General features: G+C 35.0%; 1 protein-coding gene across 9 annotated transcripts in view; it reads right to left on the bottom strand.

Annotated features, from left to right (window-relative positions):
- Positions 1-23731, bottom strand: part of INVS (inversin) — a 121125-nt gene that overhangs the window by 82109 nt on the left and 15285 nt on the right. For all 9 annotated transcript variants that reach the window (XR_004319362.1, XM_014559744.2, XM_032478080.1 and 6 more), the window contains one exon: positions 23130-23296. Coding sequence is in view for 8 of the 9 variants with exons in the window: in XM_014559744.2 (XP_014415230.2) it covers positions 23130-23296 (167 nt within the window). In the remaining variant the exon portion in view is untranslated. The remainder of the gene's footprint in view (positions 1-23129; positions 23297-23731) is intronic.

Genomic DNA, 23731 nt, shown 5'->3' with positions numbered 1-23731 from the left:
CCTATTTGTCCACATGCCTAGAAATTTTAGATAATATTTTGGACATTGTAAATGAGACTCTGGATTCTGTACGTTACCTTAAAGATTATATGCATTAACTCATTGCACTTCACTTAATTGTGCTTAGTAGATACTGCACTTTTTAAAAATTGAAGGTTTGTGGTAGTCCTGTGTTGCCAGATGATGGTTAGCATTTTTCAACAGTAAAGTATTTTTTTAATTAAGGTACATACATTTTTAAGATATAATGCTATTGCACACTTAACAGACAATAGTATAGTGTAAACATAACTTGTATATATACTGGGAAACCGAAAAATCCATGTGACTTGCTTTATTACACTATTCACACAATATTGATCTGGAACTGAAGCTGCAAATCTTCAAGATATGCCTCTCTCTCTCTCTCTCTCTCTCTCTCTCTCTCTATATATATATATATATATATATGGCAGTCTAGTATATATTTTTTAAGTGGGCAGTCACCTTGGCTGAACTCAAACTCCATACTATTTCTCCTGCTTAGGCAGACAGCAGCTAAAATCTCTGATGAGTTATTTTAGCCTTAGCTTGGATGTCTGAAGTTTTCCCCATGTATGTTTTGGTAAGGGGTTAGTCAGTGTTTTGGCTGTTTATATGTAAAATTTGGAGTTCCCCTTTTGTGGGTATCTTTATTCTATAACAGCTTTTTTGACTTGGAGCCATTGCCCCAAATGCTGTCCTCTGCTTCCTCACAAGTAAGAGTGTAGACATCTATTCAATTTTCCTCCTCCTTGAAGAACTGACTAGGCCCTGCGATAACAGTGGAAACCCACTCAGTCCCATCCTATTTTTCTCTTATTCCAAGAGTTTATTCCTCTCCAATCGCCTGCTTCTGTTCATGCGTCAGTTCCTCCAGGTAGCTGTTTTTATATTGTGTCCAGAGTTTTTAAATAAAACTTGCAGAGGGTTGATCCAATATGAGCTACACCATCGTTAACAGAAAGCATTGTTATTTTTAAAAAGCTCTCTAGATGACTGAGAAACACTATACCAATCCTGATGGTGGAAGAAACATTTAAGTAGTCTCAACCATCCTTGTTAAGTATCACTTGACCATCTGCTTTATTTTGGATCTTGTGGTGACAATAGCTGTGCTTGATTAGAGACCGACCATAATCTTTACACAATTTGACATCCCCTCCTGCTGAACCCCTATAAAAAGCTGGGTAATGCACCTTCTCTCAGAATTTTCCTTGTCTAAGCAGATGAGATTAGTATCAAGATTCTGTCTTTTATCACTGTAAGTCAAAAGCTATATTCTGTTAATAAATCTCAGAGTTTCGATAATAAAAGCTTTTATAGAGTAAATGGCATTTTTAACATCTCTGCAAAACTGTACATAAGAGAACAAATAGATTCAAGGATGAAACTGGATCCAGAATGAATTCTGACAGTACTGGCACAAGAATTCATTGTTTCATTCCTCCAAACACACAAATATTTATTTAACACCTATTTTCTGCAATGAATTGCAAGGGGATACAATAATAAATTTGATAGGGCTGTACTTTATGAGCTTACAGAACACTAGAAGTGGATTTATTCATGAGTAATCATAATATAGGATAAAAAGTACAAAGATCCATAAGGGAAGATATAATTATATTCTCAGAACTGTTAATTGATTGTCTTGGTTGGGCTTCTTAATTTTAGCTTCAGAGCGATTCATTTAATCTGCTTGAATACACTTTTTTTTCTTACTCAAAGGGCTTATCATTTTGGGATCCAAGTCAGGGTTCTTCAGTCTACATGTCCCTTAACAGAAACAAAGGGTCCTTTCAAATAGAGTCCTTTCAAATCCATGAATTCCTTTAACCTCCATAAGAAACTTTTTGAGATAAGTATTATTACAAATGTAAAGAATATGAAACAGAAGTCCAGAGCATTTATGCTTAAAATTTGCCTCAAATCAGTTAGAAAGAAGTAGAACCTAAGTCATGAAACTAGGTCTTTGACTTTCAAGTCTAGTTCAGTATTTTTGCCACTGTTACAGGTAATATACTTTAGGGAAAAGAAATTCATGGAGAGGGTTATAAGGAAGGTCAAATGTATCAATGACGTCTAGGAGGATGAGGACTTAGGAAAAGTATAAAGGTATTTGAATTTGGTAATCAGAAAGGCATTGCTGAGTTAGCTGCAAATCCCTTTCCTTCAGCCCAGTATAATCAATTTTCAAGTTTTAAATATAATCCTTCGATAAAATTTCAGATCCTTCTACTCTTCTCCATGTAGGATCCTTCATGGTTTGGCCCCATTTTACTTGTCCAATATCATCTCTCCAAATTTTATACTCATATTCAATGATCCATATCTATTAAACTATATATTCTTTCTCTCCTTGAGATTATTACAAGAATACTCCTAGGTATTCCTGGAGTGGCCTTCCCACCTCTTTCCCCTCTCCATTTAGCATAGATGCTATCTGTTTAAGGAAGCCATTCCAGACCACAACACCCCAGGGTGGTTTAGGTGCCCCTCCTACTTTTCCCCATGATATTCCCAGGCTTACTCTTTTTCTAGGATTTAACACAAGAATACTACAGGTTAATTACCATTTATCTTGTCTGTTTTCTCCATTAAAATATAAACTCCCTGAAGGCAAGATTATGCCCTGTTCACCTTTTGTATTTCCAAAATTTAGCACATTGGCTTTCACATAAATATTTGTTAAATGAATGAATGATAAAGATTATGAGGAGGTAACAAAGGAACAAATATTCTAATCCAACCTTAAGAGCAAAGACTTTGCTTATAGGTCACAGACAGTATGTTTTGATCAAACACTCTAATGTGAATCTAGCTATTCAAACGTTGAATTTCTTTTGCTAGGATATCACGTTTGCCTCTACCATTTCCTAGGAGCAATTTTGCTTAAGAAAATGTGGTCACAATTATACTTTCACAGATATAACTGTAGAAGAATTCCACGAAATCTGAGAGATTTCTGTAACCTTGGAGAGTTGTTTTGAAACTTTACATTTTTCTACTTAGATCAAGCAAAGCAAGTACTTCAGATCTCCACAATTCTAAATGCTTAGTCAGCAGTATTGAGAATCTTGCTAATCTTCATTATAGATTATAAAGTGAGTAAAATAATAGAATCTTCAAGCTAGCAATCACATAAGAAGAACTTAATGAAATATTTGTAATGATAATGAATCTCAGAGTTTGAAGGGCCCAATGAGGTCACTGGGTTCATTCATCCAGTGTCTAGTTTATACATTGGTTCTTTTGGAGTACTTTTTGAATCATTTCAAACTGGTTAACAGAGCTTTGAATGACTATAGAAAAGAGACTATGGGGTTATAGAGATGGGCTGAATGCATAATCTATAACCTAAAAGTGCCTATTCACTCACTCTTGACATTACTGTCACTGCACACTTAGTCAAGGCTTTCATGAAGATATACTGTATAAACGATGCTTACAAATGCTGTCTTAGTATATTGTAATGGCATTTAAAAAAATACATATGCTTTTGGGGGACAACAATGCACTGAATTTAATTCGTATATAGAGAATGTATATATAAGGAAACAAATTTTTTTTAAAACATTGTTTTTAGCATTTATCACTGTCAAGTTTGTTCCAAAGAAATTACTGAAATTTAAAATCATTCGCTTGGCCTTAAGAGGTGGTATTAAGATCTCTGTACATTAGAGAATGAGTTAACTATTTTTTCCAAATACCTTCAATATTCATCCTACAGTGAACTATAGCATAAGTATATAGGCGTATAGGAGAATAGCATAAGTATGCAGGGCTAGAGAATAAGAGAGATTTTGAGCCTGAATTTGACATTCTAGCATTGGTATCATTTAAATCCAATCCTGTCACTTGTTCTAATTTGCTAAGGAATAAAGAACTGCATATTCCTCTGACGAAAACAATTCAGCCAATGCATAATTCTTTATTCTCTGGGTTAGTTTATGTAGGAGTGAAATGAAAATTTTTGTTTTACAAGGAACCACGTTTCTAAATGAGTATGGGAGAAAAATACTGTCAAATATCCACACTTCATTATTAACTCACCTGTCCCTTTAATGTCTCAGCTATTTTCCTTTACTCATCGTTAAAAATGCTTATCACTTGTTAGTTCTGACAATGAGATGACAATTTACACAATTTCTCCACTAAAGTTTCATTTTCAATCCCCACTTTACTAGTTTACCTTCTCGTATGACCAAAGACAAAAAGAGCCAGTCTATATTTGTGTTGTATATGTGTATGTGTGTGTGTGTGTTTTGCACATCCAGGCTTGAAGATACCATTTAAAGTTACGTAGATGTATTGTCCAAAGGGTTATCTAATTAAATAAAAAAGGGAGCATACGTTAGCTGAGTCGACTTTAGGATCCGTTCCTTTGTATAAAGGGCTTTCACATGCCTTCTTCCTCAATTCTGAAAGCACACAGTTCCTTACTCCCTTCACCATGAATAAGGCCGACATTTGACAGCTTCACAAGGCTGACAGGGTTACCCAACAGCCCACCCTCCCTATTCTCAATCCAATTAGACCTCTAATCCTCCAGATGAAAGGCCCAACTGCTCACGTTCCTCATGACAACGACAGCTATTGATTATTTGTCACTGCGGCTAACACCTTCCCTGTCGAGGCTGCTCTGACAGAAGCAAACCTACCAAATTAGACAGCACTTTATCTGCCCTGGAGGCCAAATGGCACAACAAGTAAAGGCTAATAAATGGTATAAAAATGAACAAATCATAACATTATGACAGGCTGATCGTTGCCAGCAGCCTCCCAGCTCAAGCTTGATGTTCTGTTAGACTTGCTCCTTCTCTTTCCCCTCTGCTCTAGCTCCAACTTTGACTGAATTAAAGGCCAGAACAATTAAGGCATTTGACCAGCAAAGATAAGCCAATTGAAGCATCACCAAGGGACATAAATGTCAATAACTGACTGCCATTTGTCAATACAAACATTCTGGAGATGCAAATGCTCAGGCCTCTGCTCTCCACTAGGCTGCACTGACTCACTTTCCAACAAGAGTCAGCTCCAGTGGACAGTCTGTGGCTATTTAACCAGAAGGAAAAAAAAGAAAAGAAAAAGAAAAAGAAATATACAGTCCCAAGAGAGGAAGTATTCTATGAAGAACAAGCAGGACACACTGGGGTCCAGGGGGAGGGGTGGGGATTGTATGAGAAAAAGAGAGAGAGCAAAGCAGAGCTATTCTTTCTTTAAAAAAAATATTCTAATACAGACAACTGGATGTCATCCTAAGTTTTTAACTGAGAATACATGCATAATGTAGGAAATGTTTGACAACCAGGGAAAGTTAATAAAGCTGTAATTTTAGAAGAATACTCATTCATTTAACGAATATTTTTTGAGCACCAGCATCTACCAGACACTGTTCTAGGCAATGAGAAAGTAGTGAATAAAACAGCCTCAAACCCCCTGACTTCATGGAGTTTACATTTCAGTGGGGTGTAAGACAATAAATAAGGTAAATAAGTAAAAAAGAGTATTTTAGATGGTGTTAAGTGCTAAGGAAAAAAATAAAGCAGAGTAGGTGGAATAAAATGTGTGAAGAGACGGGGGATTAGATAGGGGAGGGGGAGGATACAGTGGTAGAGTGTGTGCTTAGCATGCAGGAGGTCCCGGGTTCAATCCCCAGAATCTCCATTAAAACAAACAAACAAACAAACAAACAAACAAACAAACCTAATCATCTCCCCCCCAAACAGGAACAAAAAACCCCCCAAACAAACAAAAAATAGATAGGGGAACCAGAGAAGGCTTTACTGAAACAGTGACTTTTGAGTAAAGAACTGATGAAAGGGAGCGAGCTGGACACAGAGATACTTACTGGGATAGCATTTCCAGCAGAGGGAATAGCAAATGCAAAAACCTCGAGGCAAGAACATTCTTTGCTTCTTAGAGGAACAACACTGAGGCTAGAGTGGCTTACGCAGAGAAAACAGAAGATTAAAAATGAGGTCACAGAGGTAACGGGGGCAGGGGGCGAGGTTCAAAACATATAGGGCTTTATAACACATAGGAATTACTTGGGCTTTTACTCTGAGATGGAAAACCCTTAAAGGGGTCTGGAGCAGAAGAGTGACATGGTGTGACTTAGGTTTTACAGGCTCATTCTGGCTGATGTGAGGACCACAGAGCACAGGGAGCAAGAGCAGAAGCCAGGAGGCCAGTTAGGAGGACACTTCTCCAAACAGGGCTACTACATTAATCCACTCCAAGATGCTGGTGGTTACAACCAGGATGGTGGCAAATAGGGTTGTTGAGAAGTGGTTGAGTTCTGGAAACATTTTAGAATGCAGAGCTGACAAGATTTGCTGACGGACATCAGTCTTACACAAGAGAACAGGACTTTGCATGATCATGGGTGCTCAATACGTGTTAGTTGAATTGAATTCTCTACCTGGCAGTTCTATTAAAAATGCTCTGCTGTGAAGCAAGGGAGCAGTGTCAAGTCAAATTTCTTTAAGATGAATTTAAGCAAAGACTTTGGAGTCAGATAGATCTACGTTTGAATCCTGGCTCTGCCACTTAGTGAAAAATTACTCAAGCTCTTTGAGTCTCAGCTTCTTCATCTATGCATTGTGATACTCAACCATTCTAGCTGGGTGAGAAAAAGGAGTATAGATATAAGATAAAAGAAGGTAAGTTAAAAAAAAAAAACAACAAAGAAAGAAAGAAAGAAAGAAAAAAAACAACCTTAATTCTAAATTAGAATAAGAAATTGTATTTTTATTAAAAAAGAGCATTTCCAAGCAGTGTCAACTGTAAAAGCTTAGAAACAATCACCAACCGAGCCAACAGTGAGCACCACTAGACTTTAGACTATGGTCTCCAAATACTTTTTCCTGCTATAAGGAACCATAATTCCTTGGAGAAATGGCTAATTCCAGGTCTGGAGCAAAAAACATTTGGAAAATTTGGTCATAGCAGATAGTAAGGGAGCTATCAAATAATAGGATCATGCCAAAGGATCCAGGAATCAACTTGAAGGACCTCTCACAACTAAAGATGGAATACTTTGAATATCAATTAAGGATAATAACATCACTGGATTAATATAACAAATATCTTAAAATGATACTAAAGAATCCTATGCCCTGTTCATAATGATATTAAAAAGGAAAAATGAAAAAGATTAATTGGTCATCATGGGGGGGACACAGGAAACCAATTCATTTTGAAAACTGGTAAATAAGGAGAATCAAGGATTTATTCTTCCTTTTCTATATGAGATATATCATACTACAAGTAATCTAATAGTAGATAAGGGGAAGGTTTTATTTAATGAATTATTCCAGCTAACAACTATAGGAAGGGATGGTAGAATTAGAGTATCACGATTTTGCAATACCTAATAAATAATTGGTTTTAGGCACTTTGAACATCAATAACTGTTAACATCACAGAAATAGAGACAACGAAACATTATGTGTATCCTGAAGAGAAATGTGTTATAACAATGAAGTGGTTTAGCCAAAAAAGTTGAACCCGAATCAGATGAAGCCTATAGGTCCAATAATTAATTTACAGGGAATACAGAAGACAGATTAGCAAGTTAACCTTATCGAGTGAGACTCAACATAACCTAGACTAAGACAATCAGTCTAGACTGAGACATCAATCTAGGGTAGGAGTTAACTACAGTTACAAAAAACTAAAAAAAAAAAAAAAAAAAAAAGAAAGATGGAGGAAGAATCTATATATTAAAAAAGACTTAAAAGTCGTAAACAAATCACAATATATTGCCCTTTGGGGATCCTGATTCAAACAAATAAAAATAAAAAAACATTTATGAGACAATTTATAAATTGAACATTGATGGGCTATTTTATACCATGATACTTCATAATTCTTATTAAATTTCAGCAAGTATTATAATGATTATATTTAAAAATGATTGTTTTATAAATAATTAATTATAATGATATAATTCCTGGGATTTGTTTCAACATGGGAAGGGAAGAAGTTCTCCCTAACAAAATGTTTAAAAAGATATGAGGCTTAAAAAAAAACCTTTGTGTCAAATTCATTGACTCTTCCTCTCATATCTATAATCCATCAGTAAATTCAAAATATATTTAAAATTGGACTTATTACCACCTTAACCACTTCCATCCCTGTCCAAGCCAACACCATCTCTCAGCTTCCCATTAGTTTTCTTTTTTCTGCCCTCATCCTTTTGACAGTCTACCCTCAGGACAGCAGTTAGAATAAGCCTTTCAGCATTTAAGCTAGATCATATTTTCTGTGCTCATAGCCTTCAATAATCTTCCCCTCTCATGCAGAGGAAAAGCAGGAGTCTTAAATATCCTACTGGCCCTACCTGACTTCTGACCTCATCCTCATTCCACTAGAGCCCACAGTAGCCTTCTTGCTGAGGAATCCTGGTAAATACCAAGCATGCTCCCATCTCGGGGTCTTTGCACGTGGCATTCTTTCTCCCAGAAATGTTTTTTCTCTGATAGCCTTTAGGTAGCTTAAATGTCAAATATTCATTTAATGGTACTCTCTTAAGTGAGGTTTAGCCCATCATTCTATTTATATTTGCAGCCCCTAGGTTCCCTATGTCTTTCACCTGCCTTATTTTTTTCCATAGCATGTATCCCCATGTGACATAATACTGTACATATTTTATAAAACTTAGTCACTTATTTTGCACCAACAAAATGTAAGCCCCTTGAAGGCAGGGATCTTGTTTTGTTTTGTTCACTGTTATATCCCAAACAGATAGAACAGTATCTTATGGCTAGTAGGTGCTTAATAAATAAGTATCTGTTGACTAAATGAATCCCTTGATTTTCAGACCAGTGCTGTTTACAACTATGCTTCTCAACTAAGCTGTAGGGTGGGTTAACATGCTAGATGGTGCCTATGTTTGTTACTGACAAAGCTAAGTGACTTGACTGTTCCCTTATTTGGAAGCATTTGAGGGGATAGACACATTTGCTGAAAATAGGAAAGACATCAAGGTAGGGTAAGTGTTAAGCCACTTCTGTTGTAAGTGGAATATAGCTGTCTGTTTTATAGCCTACAGCGGGAGGGCAGTGCCATGGGAGGAAATTTTACAAAGGTGGCCTAGGGTCATTGCTTTATTTTATTTTATTTTTTATAGTGGAGGTACTGGGGACTGAACCCAGGACCTCGTGCATGCAAAGCATGCACTCTGCCACTGAGTTATACCCTTCCCTCTATGGTCACTGCTTTAGATATTAATTATAGGTCCACAAAGCTCTGTAAATGTTCCAAGGACATTGTGGCTGACACTATAGAGTGCCTGCCTAACATCTACACCCATCTTCTTCCAGGCTAACAGAAATCTGATTTTTGTTGGTTCTCCTTTAAGTGATTTTGTCCTTCAGAAGAGGCTAGGCCATCACCAAACCCAGACGGTGGCTTTGATTGATATAAACAATCATGGCAGTTTTATTCTCCTTGCTTAGAGTCAAAGAGATAGAAGGAAAGTCCACCATAGGGCTTCTGGGAAGGTTTTTCTTGATGTTCAAAAGGTAAACAAGGTAAGAATGTTCAATTTTTCTGATTCTAGATATTGTGGTCTGTGTGCTATCCTTCTCCCAGCTTTGGGACTTATCTTGACCCTAATTAAGGAAAGATTTAAGTCCAGCTCATTAGTAAGCTCAGAGTCAAGTCAGTCTGGATGCTTTAATATTGTGATCCAGACAGCGTAACTCAGTTTTCTGTCTTATTCCTATGACCTAGTTCCATCTTGTACTTCAAGGTCTAGCAAAGGGATCCCCATCTATCCATCCAATCCATCCATCCATTCACTCAACAGTATTATGGTTTTAAACACTGGGGCTCCAGTTATGTTCTTAAAAACCTGCTGAGTATCCAGATTTCTTCAAGCTTTGTCCTTTGTGAGTTCTCCCAGGGGATGGTGCCCTGTCCTGCCTCATCCAATTTTCCAATTTTGTGACTGAGGTGCTGCTGATGGATTACCTACCTTCCCTCTTCACATCTCAGTATATTTTTGTCCTCTAGATCGCCTTTAGCTCCAGTTGCTGGGATACCACCCATAATTTCTGGCTGAACTTTCCTTCATATTCTGTCCATCCCAGTGACGTCCTCAGTCCCAGGTACTCCATTATAAGTTCCACTTCTGATAGATCAAATGTAATATTCCACGTTTTTTTTTTTCACTTCAGGTGATCATTTAAAAACAGTATATAAAAGTATTTCTATTTTTTTTTTATAGCTACATAGCATTCCATTGTGTGGACACACTCTTGTTTATTTGACCAGTCCTCTAACAGGACATGTCTCTTTATGCTTTTTCTACTACAGATAATGCTGCAATGAAATAGCCTTGGGCATACCTCATTTCTTATCTTTACCAGCTTAGGTTTGGGATAGATTCCTAGGACTGGAAATGCTGGGTCAAGGTAAATGCATATTCCAGTTAAGTTTCTTGGATATTGTTTAGTTTCCCTCCATAGGGGTTGTACTATTTTTCATTCCCTCTAGCAACAGTTTTGCCATTGGAGCACACTGTCAAACTTTTTGACTTTTGCCAACCTGATATACGAAAAACATGTTACTGTAACTTTAACTTGCATTTCTCTTGTGATGACTGACATTGAGTGTATTTTCCCACATTTAAGGGTCACTTGCATTTCCTTTTCCGTGAACTCTCTATTCATATCTCTTGCTTTTTACAGAGTCATTAGTCCTTCTCTTCTCCATTTTGTATATTAGGGATATTAACACTTTTCAAAATGACATAACTTGCAAATATTGTTTCCCAGCATGACTGTCTTTTTTTTTTTTTGCTTATGATGTTTCCTGGAGGGAGAAGTCTTTCTTACTTCTATATAGCCATATTTATTAATCTTTTTCCTATTGCTTCTTTATTTTGATTTATTTGATTTATTTGAGATAGAACATTTTCCCCATTCCCAGATTATGTATGCACTGTAAACCTTCATGGTATATTTAACATTTTGTAATATGTATAGCATATTACCATTTAGTTAAATAACAATTTAAAGCATGCACCTGGAGCATATGTATGCACACTCACAAACACACAGATTTTATTAGTTTACAATCAGGACAACACTGAAATGACCAAACAGTTACATACATGGTTAGAATTTTATAGTCATTACTTCAAAGTATAGTCTGATATTTGACACAAGATTGTAAAACGACTATAACGCAATAAAAAAAGCTTAAAAAAATATAGTCTGATATTTTAGCCTAAATTCCTAACAGTTTTCAAAAAGTCAGTCTTATGAATGACAAAGAGATAGAAAGGATCTGAATAAAAATTTGAAAGAATACAACCCATGTCTTCTGAAACCCAAAACTGTCTGGGTTCGAGATAAACTGAGTATACTCAATAACTTTCCTTAAAATGAGTAGTTTTATTGGTGAAATGTTAACTTTTTGATGATTCAGAATCTGAAATACTTTAAACATGTAGACAGAGGTTGAATTTAAGTACCTCAAGATATATAGTGCAATGTCTGATACATATTAAATACAAAAAATTTATTTATTGAACAAATGAATTAATTATATGCTTATGAGAATTGGAAAGGCAAACAAGTAGACTCTGATTATACAAAAATTTTCAAGAGGCCTGGTTTCCACTGATGACATAGTTTTGACAAGTATAAGGAAAGAATAAAACAATCTTTTGAACTGGTGAAGTTAATTTTAGTAGTAGTGTTTCAATGATTAAGCTTTTCTGCAAGATGAATCTATTCTGATATCAAAGATTAGGATGAGAATTCTGGTGATTCATGTGTGGAGAGATGACAACTATACTTGATGACAGATTCAAGAATCAAGAGGACTCTGACAGGTTGCAAGATGAACCCAATTCAATCCACCAAGCATCAACTGAATATTGGTTAAGTATTAGGCACTGGAAAAAAAAAAAAACAACAAACTATGGCACTCTTCTTGATGCTCATTGTCCATGAGGAAATCAAATGTATAAACAAATAAATCTCTTTCACTGTAACAGGTGATATAATAGGAGCTGAGTACGCAGGTACTGGAGGAACAAAGGAGGGAATGGTAAACTCTACCTAAGTTAAGTCTGGGAAGTTCAAAGAAATGATTAAATATGGAGACAACAAAATGCTATTGTTGAGTCCAAAGCTACAACAATATGAACGCAGGATTAGTTTAAGCAGTAGTACATGTAAAGTAGACTTAGAGATTTTATTTGAAAAACTTTCAACGTGGATGAACTGTATTTGGAGCCAAAATGCCAGTGACGAAAGTCATGCTATACTCTCTGTTCATCATATTGGCATTATATTCCATTCTAGGTGTCTTATTTTCAGGGGGATTTAGGCAACTGTGTGTGTATATGGCAAAAGGCATCAAGATGGGAAGGACACATGAAAACATATTATATGAAGAAGGAGTAAAGGAATAGATAATAGTAAAACTGGAGAGAAATTTCTTCACTGGGCAAGAATGATTATTTCTATTAATAAGACATGTCAGATTGTGTTACTCCTTTTCTCAAAACCCTCCAAGGCCTCCTTCATCTCATTCAGAGTAAAAGCATACTATTGACAATGGCCAAATGGCCAAAGGCCCTACTGGATCTGCCCCCACTTCTTCCATGTCCTCATCACCTACAGCTCTCCCCTTACTCACTCAAGGTAACCACACTAGCTCCATAACAAAGCCTTGCTATTCGTCAAAGATTCCAGGCATGCTTCCGTTTTAAGGCTTTGTTCTGACTATTCCTCCAGCCTGGAATGAGAGAAAGTTCTTCCCTCAACCATTCACATGGCTAACTTCCTCACCTTCCTCAAGTCTTGCTTCAAATGTCACCATTTCCATGAAGACTATTTTGATTGCCTTATTTAAAATTACAACTTGCTTTCCCCAGTTGCCTCCTCCCTGGTTTTCTTGATCCCCTCTTACTTTGACATTTTGGTTTTATTTCTGCTATTATATTAGTAAATGATCACCTGGGCTTTGTCAAAAGAGGTATAAAGAATCCTGTGATTGATCACAGGGAAAATGTTGTGCCCAGGGGCTGACAATATTCATACTACAGGAATAATATGCCCCTTGATTCCCTCTCACTCAATTCTGAACAGTAAAATACAGGTAGGAAAAAAAACAAGGAGAGGAAATTACATGAACAAATATGACATAAGGAAGTAATTAGCAAATTATGCTCAAATTTTCTTTGGAATCAATGTTATATATAAAATTAATTTTTAGAAGTTTAAATGAAAATAAATGGATCTGAGGTTCCTTTTTATCAGTTGTAAAAATATTCACTGGCCCTGTGCCCAGCGTTTAAAAGAAATCAGCATGAGTCTAATGAAAAACAAGCTGTAGGTCTCAGGGAAATTCAATATATGCTCTTTCTCTTCCTTTTAGTTTTTGATTGGTTTCCATGGGAATCTAGGCTTGTGGGGATCTCTAATCTATTCATGGAAAGCAGATACTTGAATTTTCATGACTTAGTAAAAGTGGGGGTCAGTGAAGAGGTAAAGATGATTAGAAAATGAATATGGTTGTAGGAAACATGATCATGTTCAAAACAAAATTCTGCAACCCACGTAGATTTAAAAATACAATCTTCAAGGCTGTTCTACTGTGTTTGAGAGGTAGCATAACATAAAGAAAAAACACTGGACTTAAAGGCATTCAAATTCTGAATCTGGCCCATAAGAAAGAAACCCTTAGGCGCTTCTGTGGGGGTTTGATTGCAAAACTGGATTTGGGAATTATTCTAGGACAGAAGAAGTAGAAGTCTGAGCAAGTAAGCTGTAGGAGAGCAACTGAGTAGATACAACAGAGCATTATCAGGAGCACTGAGCTGGGAATCAGAAAAATAAGATAATTCCTGACTCAGCAAGTGACAAAGTAGCCTTGAAGAACTCAATCAAAGTATACCTCAGTTTACATCTATAGAAAAGATAATATTCAACTAAAATCTAACTGCTATGAAGCTACTATGAAATTTAATTTTTTTCTTACTAGAACTATGTTAGAAAAATTCAAAGTAGTGATTTTAATCAAGATTTGTTGGCATGTTGTTCCTTGTGACTATAAAGTTCATCCATGCAAGCAGAAGTACCTTAACTATATTCAAAGCTAATATTCAAATAACTGATTATTGAAGGATGGACAGGTTTTTATTTCAATTTTCAGATTTGTTTAAAAACAGATCAATCTCAGTTTTGGTTGGAACCTTCATCTGGATGTAAGATCCTAAATATCTGAAATCAGTTTCTAAGCTGGAGAACCAGCGAACAGGTTTAGGTAGAGTTTCTAAGTACCCAGAAAAGGACAAACTCGATGCTAGTTTGGAAACCTCAGGAGGTGGAATGTAATGAAGCAAAGACTCTTTCGACTAAGACTCCCTGCTTGCCTGGAAAAGGCAGCTTAGTTCAGGCTGAAGTCAAACTGAGTGAACGGCAGGGGTGATGTAACATTGCCCATCTCAGTCCAGAGATTTCTTGAGAGATCGTTAAAGTTCCAGAATATAAGGGTTTCATATGTTCAGATTTTCCTACATTTCTAAGTAATGCGGACATTGCAAATGTCTTCTGATGCCTTCTTTTAAAAGCACGCCAACAGCTAAAACCTCATTTGCTTACTCTTCAGATATCTGCTGGCTACACAGCTTGTGGCAGAGTGAGCACTTATTAAATTGAGTTTAAAATGGACTGAGCAAATGCAGCTACAGAGAAGCCTGGAAGTGCCCACTAAACACATCCAGGCCATCCTGATGCATGCTCAAGTTTAAAAACCAGTGGATTAGAGCACAGATACAAGGCTTCCATATCGCTCCCAAGGCAAAGACTGGGGAAATGCAATCTGAGTGCTTAAAAGCCTAGGCCAGGAGCCACTCTTGCTTTCATTCCTCTTTTGCCTACCTACCAATAACGGTCACCAAGTTCTGAGCATTTTATCATTTTTTACAATAGTTTCTTAATTGAGGTATAACATATATACAATAAAGTGCATTAATCTCAAGTACATAGGTTGATAAATTTTTACGTAAGCAACACACAGATCAAGACACAGAACATTTCCAGCGTCCCTGAAAGCTTCCTCATGCTCCTTTTCAGTCAATACCTATCTCTTGGGTAACCAGTACTTACAATTCATATAAACAGCATATGTATCTGACTTTTTTCACTCAACATGATGTCTATGAAGTTCATTCACATGGTTGAATGTATCAGTAGTTTGTTCTTTTTTTATCGTGTGGTATTCCATTGTAAGAATACACCACAATTAATTTATTTACCTGTTGATAGGCATTTGGGTTGTTTGCACTATAAGAACATCTGCTATTACAAATAAAGCTGCCATGTACATTCTCATATGTGTCTTTTGATAGAAAAAATCACTTATTTCTTTTAGATATGACTGGAGTTGGGGCGTGAATTGCAGTGATATAGTGCGTGCGCGTGCGAGATATAATTGTTTTTCCAGAGTGGATGTTACCAGTTTACATTCTTACCAAAATATTAGAGAGTTCCAGTTATTCCATATCCTCACCATCAATTAGTACTGTCAGACTTTTTCATTTTAGATATTCAAATGGTTGTGTGCTGGTATCTCACTGTGGCTTTAATTTGCATTTCCCTAATTAATAATGATGTAGAGCACATTTTCATGTATCTTTTGGGCATTTGGATGTAACCTTTTGTAAACTAGGGCTACATGATTCAACATGAATGAACCTCAAAAACATAACGTTAAGTCAAAAGAGTAAGTTGGGGAGTAACACATAGTATAATGCCATTTATATAAAGATTTTAAATGTGAAGATAATACTATTATTTAATGGGTATATAAATATATATATATAGTAAAAGTAGAAAAATAAGCATGGGAATTGAAACCACAAAAATTAAGATAGACTGAAGTGGCAGAAAAAGAGGAGAATGAGACTTAGAAGATAAATTAAAAACTTCGTTTTATTTCATTTTAAAAAAGCAGAAGTATTGCTTATGGTTTCCTTTATAAGCAAAATCTTATAAGTTTAATTGGGTCCCATTTATTAATTTTTGCTTTTATTTCTAGTGCCTGTGTAGACTGCCCTAGAAGAAAATTGCTGAGATTTGTGTCAGAGAATGTTTTGACTATGTTTTCTTCTAGGAGATTAATTGTGTCTTGTCTTATTTTTAAGTCTTTAAGCTATTTTGAGTTAATTTTTGTGTATGGTGTGAGGAAGTGTTCTAACTTCTTTGATTCACATGCTGCTATCCAGTTTTCCCAGCACCACTTGCTGAAGAGACTGTCTTTTCTCCATTGTATATTCTTGTCTCCTTTGTTGAAGATTAATTGACCATAGGTCTATGGGTTTATTTCTGGGCTGTCTATTCTGTTCCATTGATCTATGTGTCTGTTTTTGTGCCAACACCAGCTCTGTAGGATTGTCTGAAATTTGGGAGGGTTATTCCTCCCACTTAATTCTTTTTCTTCAATATTGCTTTGGCAATTCTGGGTCTTCTGTGATTCCATATAAATTTTAGGATTATTTGGTCTAGTTCTGTGAAAAATATCATGGGTAATTTGAAAGAGATCATATTAAATCTGTAGATAGCCTTGGGCAGTATAGCCATTTTAACAAAATGACAACCTATGGAACGGGAGAAAATATTCGCAAATGATGTGACTGACAAAGGATTAATTTCTAGAATATATAAACAGCTCATACAACTTAATAACAGGGAAAACCCCCCAAACAACCTAACCCCAAAATGAGCAGAAGTCCTAAAAAAGCAATTCTCCAATGAAGACATACAAATGACCAATAGGCACATGAAAAAAATGCTCAATATCACTTATTATCAGAGAAATGCAAATCAAAACTACAACGAGGTATCATCTCATACCAGTCAGAACAGCCATCATTAAAAAGTCCACAAATGATAAATGCTAGAGACGGTATAGAGAAAAGGGAACCCTCCTATACTGTTGGTGGGAATGTAGTTTTGTGCAGCCACTGTGGAAAATAGTATGGAGATTCTTCAAACAACTAAAAATAGACTTACCATATGATCCAGCAATCCCACTCCTGGACATATATCTGGAGGGAACTCTAATTAAAAAAGATACATGTATCCCAATGTTCATAGCAGCACTAAATACAATAGCCAAGACATGGAAACAACCTAAATGTCCATCAACAAGTGACTGGATAAATAATTTGTGATATATTTATACAATGGTATATTACTCAATAATAAAAAAGAATAAAATAATGACATTTGCAGCAATATGGATGGACCTAGAGATCTTCATTCTAAGTGAAGTAAGTCAGAAAGAGAAAAAAAATACCATATGATATCACTTACATGTGGAATCTAAGAAAAAGGACATTAATGAACTCATCTACAAACCAGAAACAGACTCACAGACATAGTAAAAAATTTTATGTTTACCCTGGGAAAGGCAGTGGGAAGGGATAAATTTGGGAGTTTGAGATTTGCAAATGTTAGCCATTATATATAAAAATAGATTTAAAAATTTCTTACGTATAACACAGGGAACTATAGTCAATATCTTGCAATAACCTTTAATGAAAAAGAATATGAAAATGAATATATGTTTGTATATGCATGACTGGGACATTGCGCTGTACACCAGAAACTGACACATTGTAACTGACTGTACTTCAATTTAAGAAAAAAAAAAGCAGAAGTAAAAATTTTTAAAAATTCAGTTTTATCTCCTTGGGGTATTAGAGACCTAAGTGTTTTGTATATTATTTTCTATTCTTATCTATAAGTTTAAAATAATTAATTAAAAATAAGACAGAGAACATTCAGGCCTATGCAAAGGCAAAGAGAATGATGAATAATCTATTAACAGAAGAGAACTGAACGGAGAATTAACTCCATTCCCTCATCCAATGACTAACTGGACTAAAAGATCCTGAAGGATTTTTCTATCTCTGATGTCTACTGTTTCCTAAAGGCTAATTCGATGTTTACACCTGTATTGCAGTATGACTAATAGCAATAACATTGATTACTTACACTTTTAGGGAGTATTTCTCCACCAAGTAAAATGCTTTATATCTAAGATCATTCCTATATGGCAAATAAGAAGTATTACCTCATTTTTTGCTGAAGAAATTGAGGCATACAAAAGTTATATTTGTTGAGAAATTAAGCTCACAGAGTCTTACAAAATTTTACTTACAAAATTATAAGGGGGTGGAGTGGATAATGAGAAGGAATAAATAATATATAATTTAAACTTCAACAGTTTTGAAGACTGTATCATTCATGATAAATTTATCTGATGTTCAACGCTTATTGATTGACTTATTCCTTCATTCATGTATTCATTAAACAAACTTTAACTGAGTCTTTATTAAATGGCAGGAGCTGTGCTAAGACCAGCTGTATAAAATTAAGTAAGACATGACCTCTGCCTTCAAATAGCATTATTGAGGGTGAAATATATATGAGTAAAATCTATGGTTAATTGTTAGGTAAGGAATTATGGTAGAGGTATACATACTGAGGGGGGAATACAAGGAACACAGAGTGAAGGGGACTGGGGAGAGATTGTTTGGTGTGTATGTATGTAAGTGTGAGTGTGTGTAAGATAAGGAAACTAAATACTGTTAGCTAGTACTAAGCTTTCCAGAAAAGTTTCTACTCTTCTTTACTTTTTGTAAATCATTGACATGGAAACAACATATTTTTAAAACTGAAAATTAATATTTAGTTTTCATAAATGAATTGAGAATTGTCTCTGTGACTCAAAAAAGAAAAAACAACTCAACCACAGCCTGAAGCTTCTTTAATTTTTGTGTTTAACATGATGTAATTTTTCAAAATGGGTAGTCTTAATCTTCTTGAAGCCAAATTAATAACCTCTTGGAAGATTAAAAATGCATAACTATTAACATTAAGTGAGATTGCTTAAGCTTTTTTAATCCTTATCAACAAATAAATGTATCTGTGGAAGTCAGAGAATAGTAGCTTCCCTGGAGCAAAACATTCCTAACAATTAGGTATCTTTTGTGGGGAACCCAGAAAAGGTATGACTAATTGTTTTCTTGGATTAAACTGAGGGTCCAAACAGAAAACAAATTAGGTACAGATGTTTAGTATATTGAGATTAATTTTACTTTCATGGGTACCATTTCCTTGACGGCTTGGACTAACAGCAATTTATTTCCAGAGAAGTGAATATGTGTCAAAACAACAAAGCCAATCAACACAGTTCAATAAATTTTTCCCATTTATGTATTTTTAAACTGGATAAATGTTTCTAATAAACAAAGTGTCTAGCATTTGTATTAATAATGACTTTCTATAGAAGTAACATAAAATGCATTCATTCAACCAAGATATATTAGATACTGTGTTAGATTCTGGGGGATTCAAAAATAAATAAAACAAGGTTCTTGCCTGGGGCACCAATCTAGTGGGAAAGAGACAAGTAAGTAATAATTACAATATATACAAGATAATGGGGCTCTAATAGAGACATGGACAAAATACTATGTGAACATGAATTTTTCCTACTAATCAACCTAAGGAAAGATACCATATTATAGTTCACTATCACAAAAGAACAAAAACATAATAAATAACATAAGAGAATGGTTGATCTTTGGGTCAGTAATAATAACAATGACTATTTACTTGTTATGGCTGTTGATATTTTATAAAATACTTAGGTATATTAATACCACACATAGGTGTATGTATCTTACAGTAGACTGGCCAACTTTAATTATCACTTAATATCTTTATCCATGATTTTTGTAAGCAACTTAAGAGCAGGACTCATTTTCATCTTTGTATTTCAAGGCCTAGCACAGTGCCTGTGACACAGTAACAGTTTTAACATATGTTGAATGAATGCATACATGCACATATATATGAATATTGATGATTATGTGATATCACACTTCTGGGTTCACAAATAGGAGATTTAAGTGTAATAGACAATACTTGAAAAGAATATTTGATATCCAATATTTCAGAGAGATTCACTGAACAAAGGGATGTGAAGTTTAACAGGGACTGGTACAGAGAGTACTTATTTATAGCAGACATGTGATTCATTTTTTAATATTCTCTCTAGGTGTATGATCATGATACATAGCAGACACTTGGCAACTACTAAAGTAATTTGATTGTGTAACTTCCACTCTCAAAGTTCCTAAGTAGCTCCCTGGTATTCAAGACCCTTCATTTTAAAAATATAATTAAAAAAAAAATAGGTAGTGCATAGTACAAAAGCCTGGCATTGGCACACAGCAGATACTAAATGGCTGAAAATTAATGAGTGAAGTTGTCCTGGGAAAACTATTCACATGTTTTAAAATGAGAATGGATCTCTACACAAAAATCAATTTGTTACGTATTAAAAGACTTTAGTAGAAAAGAAAATATAGGATAATTTAAAAACAATCTTTGCTTGGCTCTGTTGAGTCTCCCAGCTGCTGTTTACTGGTAGGTTTCTTAGAGCCTCAACCTATACAAGCAGAGTTTAAGCATCTGCTAATTACTTGTTAGAAATTTGTACTTAGATTTTCGGATTCCTTCTCTGTGGTTCCCTTCTCTTCAGGATTTTGCCCTTCAAGTTCCAGCTGCTGCTAATACCAAACTCTACCTGGGTTTCTTGAGCTTACTAAGAATACTGCTTCCTTCCCGCTAGCGTTATATTCTTTTGCATTCCAATTTGTAAAATGCCTTAAAGGAAGAAGTTGGGCTAAATTTCATATGCTTTCCTTCTCTGAATGATCCTGCCTATGCTGATTGTTCCCAATGCCTTCAAACAATATGCTTTATTCAGTTTTCAGATGTTTTTGGCAGATGGTTGTTCTAAAATAAGTGGTCTAAAATGGCTAGAACTTATGCCTAGTCATGAAAGTCTCTGGTTGGTCGTTCATTTTTGTGATTTCTTCTTTTATATCTTTAAATGTTCCATCAATGTTTATTTTATATGTGTTTCTAATGATGCCACTGTCTGATGTTTTTGATAGAAATCTGTTGATTATTTCTGCTGACTCTCATTATGGTATATTGCTTCCTCGTGTTTGGTGATCTTTCACTGTGAGATCATACTTGATCTGTTTTAATACTGGGAATCCTGGAAGTTTAAGGTGAAGATATTTTCTCTAAAGAGAACATGTGTTTCTGTCTGTTTAGAGGCAAGGTGTGCTATGGACCTGGGACATATCATCTCCAACTATTCTTTGAAAATTATTTCTAGACCCTTCACCATCTTATTCCCGTCTGAACTATATTATCTCTGATATCTTAATAATGGTGCTTTTGCATGAAGCACAAAACCAAACACAATAGCCAGATTTGACCTAGACAGAGCAGAGTACTAAAGAATGATTACCACCCTTGTTTGGGAAATTCTACTAGTGCTAGCATAGCTTAAACATATATTACTGCTTTTGGCAAACATGCAAAAACAAACATCAACACAGAAACACAGGACGAAATGCATAATTATCGTAGTTGAAAGAACATGAAACTTGTTATTTATGAAATCAGCTATGTAAATTGTGACATGCAAATCACAGTTCTATTTATTTTTTGACACTGCAAAAAAACAAACAAACAAACAAACAACACTATTGAAAAGAAAATAAAGGAGAAACAAAAAGCACAAGGAAATATTGCACTGCATCTTGTGGGGAAACTTAACAGCCAGCATGTCTGGATGTGCACACCCCTTCTCTCAACCTTTTTCATATCATTCCTCTATAAAAATGTCATACTGTTGGATCATCAATTTAAACTCTTTTTTCCACATGATTCACTTGATGTGCATTTAGTTTCCCCCAATGTACACTTCTGAAGTTGAGTTTTAAACCTAAATGAATCACAATGAAAAAAATCTAAAGGGTATCAAATTCTTAATATTGGGGCTATTCCCAATCTGAAATGTTTACTTTTTTATGATAATGAGTTAAATGAAGTTACCCTTCCTGAGTGAATGATTTTAAGAGCTGACAAGCCTAGGTGAAAGGCTTTATAAAAAAGTGAGCAGTAGTTAAAACTGAAATCGAAAATCAGGGATTTTTTAAATTACTGTAATGAAAAGCAAAATCAAGAGCAGTAACTTAGGAAATAACCTGACAGACCTAACTGATAAGAGCATAGAACTAGCATATTCAGTAGTGTATCTTAATGTCAGTCCCTTTTTATGCTTTCAACTAATGAAAAGGTATTTTTCTAACCCCTCAATTAATCAGCTATATCTGGTTCATATTTTTAAATGGGAAATACCTCTAATGGTTTCTGCTGTATCTAACTAATTTTCATTGCTTTTTATTCCCAAAATACATAAATCTAAAATAACAAAGAGAAAAATACCAGGGACTGGAAATATATTTTATAGATCAAAATTTTATGGTGAGAAAATTGCGTCCAAATATGTAAGTCTTCAAATAAATTTAGAAGCTTCTCTCTTTTTTTTTTTTTTGATATGTTTAATCCTAACAAACTGAGCTCTTGACAATGCCTCTAATATCTTGAAATCATTTATATGCTCTAGCAATATAGTTTTACATTTGAAAAATTTGAAAATTCATTTCAGAAAATATATTTCTTTTATGCTCCCTAATGCCACATATTTTATGAGAGACTACAACTTTTTATAGTAAAAATAACACTCATTAAGGAAGAAGTTTTAAACAATGAAGAGTACCAAAATGCATATGTATTCCCAATATTTAAATCCAACCACTCACTACTGACATTTTAGTGTATGCTGGGTTTTTGTTTTTGTTTTTTTGTTTTTGCCTTTTCCCATGCATAAATTGATTTATAATATAGTTTAATATACTTTAATCATATTATATGTATAATTTTGACTTCTTTTCCCCAACTTAACCTTAGATCAGAAAACAAATTCCATTGCTTGAGGAACTTGGATAAGTAAAAGTAGCCACAGATGGTTATCTGTGCTAACTTTCTGCAGTTTAAAGACTGTAATTTTTAGGGAAAACATACGAAATTAAGAGTTACAGACTTGTGATTTCTTTACCATCTGTCCATTGCACAGCTCCACAAATCAATTAACAAATACCACACAAAAGGTTTACACTTCACAGTAATTTTACTTCTTACCTTTTGAGCTGCAAGATGGAGGGCCGTTCTCTGGCTATGGTCACTCTTATTAACATCTGCTCCGGCCTTCAGGAGAGTGTCTGCACAGTCTAGTCTGTCAGCCAACACGCAATACATAAGTGGTGTTCTCCCAAACTGATCTTCTTTGTCTTTAAGAGCAGAGTTTCCTATGCGTATAAGAAACAGTAATATTTGATCATTATTGTTGCTATTACTAATATAACTAGGAACTACATTTACTGTTTCTTATCAAGTACTGTGCTAAATACATTAAATATATTATCTCATTTTTATTTACCCTACGATACAGATATTACCATCACTATATTACAGGAAACTGAGACTCAGAGAACTTAGGTAGCTTGTTCACATTACATTGAAAATGGGTGGTGAAGCTAAAATTCTTTACTATGTTGTGCTAAATTAACATTTTGAGATGTGAAGCTATTTATTTTCCTCCCTCAACTCCTTTTATCAAAAAATACTAATTCAGTGTAGACCATACACTAGGCATTGTGGTATGTTTTTGAGAAATACAAAAATGAATCATGGTTGGCTTCTTGTTGTAGACAATATGGAGCAAGTGCATACTACTCTGATCC

The sequence above is a fragment of the Camelus ferus genome, chromosome 4 (assembly GCF_009834535.1).
Source record: "Camelus ferus isolate YT-003-E chromosome 4, BCGSAC_Cfer_1.0, whole genome shotgun sequence".
NCBI lineage: Eukaryota > Metazoa > Chordata > Mammalia > Artiodactyla > Camelidae > Camelus > Camelus ferus.
The sequence above is the reverse complement of the archived record's forward strand: the minus strand, read 5'-3'. Positions and strand labels throughout refer to the sequence as shown.